Below are 5,711 nucleotides of genomic sequence, written 5' to 3' on the forward strand. Positions count from 1 at the left end.
GACCACTAATGCTTATCGTTTTCGTAAAAATAGCAATTTCATTAGTTTTAATAAATAAAATTGTTACTTATCTATAAAAATTGTTAACCTAACATTTTCCCCAGAAATTTTTATATTTGAATATCATGGTAACACTTTATTGTTATGAATAAAAATAATAAAATTTGGTTTCAAGCCGCAAATGGACTTAAAAATAACAAATGCTGATATATAAAAGGTTTATTTATCGAATTAGCTGTAATATTCTTATATTTGTGGCATTTTGAAGACATCATTCTCCTTCGCTAACATTTACAAAATGAACTTTTACTTGCATGTGTAAACGCTCAAGCAACTTGTAGACATTTCGATGTATTTTCGACATTTTCGATAATAATACGTATTATCAACTTTCATCAATCTACTTGCATGTGTAAACGCAGCGTTAGTTGTCAATTGAAAATATTTTTGGTGCAAAAAGGTATGTATGTACATTTATATTAAAATAGCTTTAAAAAATGTAAAAATTTATAAAATTCTATTTTTTTCAGCAATATAATAATAATAATCAAACAGAACTGGTATTTCAAGAAAACAGAAATTGTGCAAAAAAAGGTAAGAACTTCAGTCCGGTTGATAAAGTTATTATAAAATTAAATGTAATCGTATTATTTTTCAGAATGGACAGCAATAGCAATAGGACAGAAAATAGCAAGCACAAAGATAAGCGAAAGAAAGCTATGTAGCTGTAAATCCCTAACAAGGGTCTTTCGCAAATGCGCGAGTTCAAGTCTCTGAGTGCATCTGATGCGAATCACATTCAAAAAAGCATCTGCAAACAATTATAATGCAATTTCATTTACATATATATATACACATAAATATATATCCAAGTTATATAATTGCAATAATTTATTTTGTAAATATTTTTTTTTAAATAAAAGCTAAAGACCAACGAGTAATTTTATAATTTGCCAAATAAATTAATTTTATGTTAAATTATCAAAAATTAAACTCTAAATTTACTTTGTTTTCATTGGTAAATTATAAAAATTTATAAGGTATTTTAACAAAAAATTTTAGTTGATTTTTCGAACATTGAAATTAACTAAAATTTATATTATATTAACTAAGAAACTTTGTAAATGCCATTCTACCCTTGCGCTTAGTTAAATTTATACTATATTTTTAGGAAATATAACCTATGTTTACATAACTGATTCTATATGTGCTCAAAATTTGATGAAGTGAAATTACTTTTGTTCTAGATATCTACTAACACAAAAATTTAAAGCTCAATTATTTCGAAATGGCAAACAAATTATACACTATTGTTTTATTAAGGGGACGATATCTAAATAACTAATCATCTAAAAGGCATTTTACTACTAAAAATATTTTAATATTTATTTTTGAAATATCATATATTTATGTACATTAGAATTAAATATACTCTGGCCACTGTGCAAAAACAATCATAATATTGCTATGATCTCATTTTTTAATTGATTTTTTAATTAATACTTTAAAATGATATGAATTTGATAAATTGTTATGATTTTGTAAAAGCGTACGGTTTTTTCTTTAATTGTACTGGTTTTTTGACTGGGTGTACTGTTTTTCCGAATTCAAAATCTGGCTACCCTACCCCCCTATTAACAACCATTTTGACGTTTATTATGACAAAAATGTATCAGGTATAGACATAAGGAAGCTCAGACAATTTTAGACTCATAAAATGTACCTACAGACACAAGTGCTATAATTTTGTCTCTGTGTAAACACTAGTTTCATACTTGTATTCTTTACACTTTTAAGTTTACTAAACAAACTTATGCCATGTATATCGAAAAATATTATCGATAATTAAAATTATTGACACACACACTTCTTACGAAATCGTCATTCGGCGAAGAATTTTGTGTAAAATATTTTATTTTCGTGGTATAAGAGTTATATAACATTTTATTTAATATAACCATGCAAGGACTCGGTTTACAAAGTATTAAAAAGAATCCTGCTGTAAGTTTATTGAATTTACGAGAAAGGTAGAAATGTTATATAATATTATATCTAGCTTATTCCCCTCTACGTATGTGTCGGAGCTGGAGCTTGTGGTGCTATCTTTTACATGTTCCGCTTGGCTACCAGAAATCCAGATGTAACATGGAATCGTTCATCCAATCCTGAACCATGGCAGGAATATAAAGAAAAGCAATACAAGGTACATGGTTACTTTAAATTATAAATAAAAATAACAATAATTTATTCTTTACAGTTTTACTCTCCCATCAGAGACTACAGCAAAACTAAATCTCCTGCTCCAAACTATGAAGAATAATATGTATTATCAATTATAAAATATAGAAAACTTAATCGCATCGAATAAACGATTAAAAATGTTGTAGCTAAAAGTTGTATAAAGTTTTTTATCAAAAGTAATGATTTGGAAACAATACAAAAATTAGTAGCATCATTTAAAACAATATATTTTGGTGGATTTGATTACTACAAAGTAGTCTCACTTTTTGTTATTTTTTTTTATCATGGTTTGAGGTACCGATATTTGAGACAGTATTTTGTAATTTTCTAGATATGTATTTGAATTTTTGTCAAAATTGAAAATACCTATAACAACTTATTTTCAAACCATTTGAATTATTAAAGAATACGTAGTTTAAGTTATGCAAAAATTATTATGGGTGTTACCCTCATAATAACTGCGGACGTACTCAAACAAAAACAAGTTTGAGTAAATTATTGAAATTACATTGGTATAAACACTAATATCCATATTCAGTGTTTGTTACTGAGACCTATTATGAAGATTGGTAGAATGTTTTGATATATTGTTAGAAAAACTAGTTTACGCAGAAGATATTCATTATCTTCTTTATATATATGGGGCATTTCACGTCAAGTGAACCAACTTTTGAAATCGATGTCTTCCGATCGCGATGAAATTTGCACCAATGTTAGTTCTATTGGATAGTAATTCGGACACCATTTTTCAACAAGATCGGTCAAGAACTCTCTGAGTTATAGGAGGTCAAAATTTGACATTTTGGCCAAAGAGGTGTTTTTTTTATCCATATAACTTATTACCTATTGTTTTTAGCAAAATGTGTCCCAAATAGTTTAGATATTTTTGATTTTTTTTTTAAATCAAAAATATTTTTGACTTTTTTTCAAAATGGGCCCTTTTTATTTTTTTTAAGAAAGCTTAGGTCTTTTCCTAAGCGACCTATATGGTCGCTTAGTGGGATGCGAGTGGGATATCTATCAAAAAAAATATTTTGTAACTCAAGATTTAAAATTTTTGAATTTTTTTGCAAAATCAAAAACTTTGTTGACTTTTTTAAAAAAATGGACCCATTTTTTAATTTTTTTTTTGCTCAGAAGAAAGCTTATGTGTTTTCCTTTAACACCCTTTTTGTCGCTTAGTGGGATGCGAGTGGGATATCTATAAAAAAAATGTTTTGTAACTCAAGACAAAGGTTTTTAAATTTGCACTATTTTAATTTTTTTCATATTTGTGTGTAAACCTTAAAAATGAAACTTACGCAGAGAAACTAGACACATTAGCCTTTCCGATGGTATGTAACATACCCAACTAAAATTTCATAGCCTCGATACTGTAATACCCATAATATGTTAACCTCAGGAATAAAAATCACTTTTTTTCTATGGAAATGTTGAATAATTTAATTTTGTTATTTATTTGTAATAATAATTAATTTAATATATAATAATAATAATACTAATAATAATAAAAAGATGAATAATTTAGTAAAATTTAATCTTAATCACAATAGATCAATTTATATAATAACTATTTTTACACTTAATTTATGAAGTTTTTAAATTTTCAAATATCCATACTTTTATCCTCCTTATTTGTCACCTTTATTAGCTGCTTTTTTTTTGTCAATCCTTTCTTGGCGTTATTAGATTCAGCTACTGATTTCGCTGCTGGCTTCATTTTGGCTTTGGAAAGAAATCGCATTGAGTAGATGCAGAAAACTTTTTTAATTTGAGTCTTCCATCGACAAGCGGTATGAAAGCATGGTATTGAGCAGTGCCATCGATTGTTACCGCAGCATCGAATCTGCTCTTTAGTGTTTTCAATGTTTCCTCATGATCCTCTTTGCTACTAAAAACTATTTTAGTTTCTTTACAATAATTCTTTGCCCAATGGAATAAAGCAGTCGCATCTAAGATGCGATCTTGATGAGAGCACTGGAGGCTATACTTCGCTGCATTTCTTTTGAGGTTTGCTCCAATACCATCACATGCTCCTTTACCATGAGCAGTAGGATGAAAATGCCACTCAGCTGGCATTCCAAAATCTTTTTCATGAGCTGTAAGATTTGCGAAGCTACTTTTGTTTTTAAAATGTTGACGAGCTCCGTCCGAAACGTAGTATACCTTTTCTACTGTAAATTTTGATTTTAGATAATTTAGTATTATCTTCTGGTACTCATAAACTGCAACGGTGTCATGTTTTAAATCGTCGGATATGATTGCCATACTTTTGTGTTCCAGGTTTTCTTCTTTCATGTAGTAAATAACTACTGTGAAAATAGTTGCTTGGTCGTTATTGAAGTGGAATGCTTGTATGGAATCCTGAAGAACATATTTATAGTTCTCTGCGAAATCAAATGAAATAATGAATTCACCAGACTTCAAATGTGTTTTCAAGTCCTTGAAGAATGACCACTGCTCTTTGACTAAAAAGTCATGGGTTCTCAAATTTAGCAATCCTCTACACAGTTCTTCCACAAAATCATCCACATTTAAAATTATGGTTTTCAGTGTGCATCTTTCAGTCTGAAGCCAAGATTCAAATTTTAACTCCTCAATACATTCTCGATCAAAAGAGTTGATTAAATTTTCTTTGATGGATGTGGTTTCCGGGCAATTCGAACATTCACCTAAGTGGCAAGAAGTTGTAGCATTAGGGCACATAGTCAATTTAAGGCAATCGCGGTAATGGTGTAAATCTTCTGATGAATCATCTTTTAAGTAATTTAAGTTGATTTCCTTCAACATCAATTTAACATTTTCATGGTAAATACAAACACATACTGTGTGAGTTCCGCTGCTTCCTGCCAAAAAAAAACATAATTTTAAATGTGGATGATTTTGTGGAAGAACTGTGTAGAGGATTGCTAAATTTGAGAACCCATGACTTTTTATGTATGGATATTTGAAAATTTAAAAACTTCATAAATTAAGTGTAAAAATAGTTATTATATAAATTGATCTATTGTGATTGTTTAGGTTGCATCCTTTTGGTAATAACTACATTAAACTTATTATACTATTTTTAACAACGTTAGAATTTATTGTTGCTTCCTTTTTTATGCAACTTTGCTGGAAGTATTTCACTAGATTCTAGCGAGTAAACCGTTAACGGGTCCTTAAATATTGTTTGCCACCAAATTATGCTTGTTATTTTAGCATTAAAAAACACTTGTCAAATTGTCTTCGACATAAGCACTACGTGCATTTTACTAAAAAAGCAATATATTCCTTCTACAAGGTAATATTTAATAACAATAAAAAGAGATCTTCGTCTCTAATTTAAACTTGAAATTTGTTTGTTTTATTTTTATAACAATTTTGGAAAACTTGGATTGATGCCAAACATTTGGTCCTAGCGAACCGGATTTTTAAACGAGTACTGGATCTTTGGGCATCATTGACTCCATCATCCCCTGGCAATAATA

General features: G+C 28.8%; 1 protein-coding gene and 1 long non-coding RNA gene across 2 annotated transcripts; both read left to right on the forward strand.

The window, feature by feature from the left end:
- The first annotated feature begins 530 nt into the window (after positions 1-530).
- Positions 531-894, forward strand: LOC135963191 (uncharacterized). Its single transcript, XR_010576834.1, has 2 exons — positions 531-594; positions 659-894. It is a non-coding gene; the product is annotated as an uncharacterized LOC135963191 (long non-coding RNA).
- Positions 895-1,838: 944 nt separating this feature from the next.
- Positions 1,839-2,393, forward strand: ND-MLRQ (NADH dehydrogenase (ubiquinone) MLRQ subunit). Its single transcript, XM_065498844.1, has 3 exons — positions 1,839-2,001; positions 2,057-2,203; positions 2,258-2,393. The coding sequence occupies exons 1-3, from the start codon at positions 1,960-1,962 to the stop codon at positions 2,318-2,320; spliced, it is 252 nt and encodes an 83-aa protein (XP_065354916.1). The 5' UTR covers positions 1,839-1,959; the 3' UTR covers positions 2,321-2,393.
- The last annotated feature ends 3,318 nt before the right edge of the window (positions 2,394-5,711 follow it).

Source organism: Calliphora vicina, chromosome 1 (genome assembly GCF_958450345.1).
Source record: "Calliphora vicina chromosome 1, idCalVici1.1, whole genome shotgun sequence".
In the NCBI taxonomy this organism is placed as follows: Eukaryota; Metazoa; Arthropoda; class Insecta; order Diptera; family Calliphoridae; genus Calliphora; species Calliphora vicina.

What these genes read in the sequence shown, in the direction of transcription:
- ND-MLRQ (XM_065498844.1), top strand. Translation starts at nt 1,960, where the DNA reads ATGCAAGGACTCGGTTTACAAAGTATTAAAAAGAATCCTGCT. An exon ending in GTATTAAAAAGAATCCTGCT is followed by an intron (nt 2,002 to 2,056) that starts GTAAGTTTATTG and finishes TATTATATCTAG; the next exon opens with CTTATTCCCCTCTACGTATG. An exon ending in ATAAAGAAAAGCAATACAAG is followed by an intron (nt 2,204 to 2,257) that starts GTACATGGTTAC and finishes TATTCTTTACAG; the next exon opens with TTTTACTCTCCCATCAGAGA.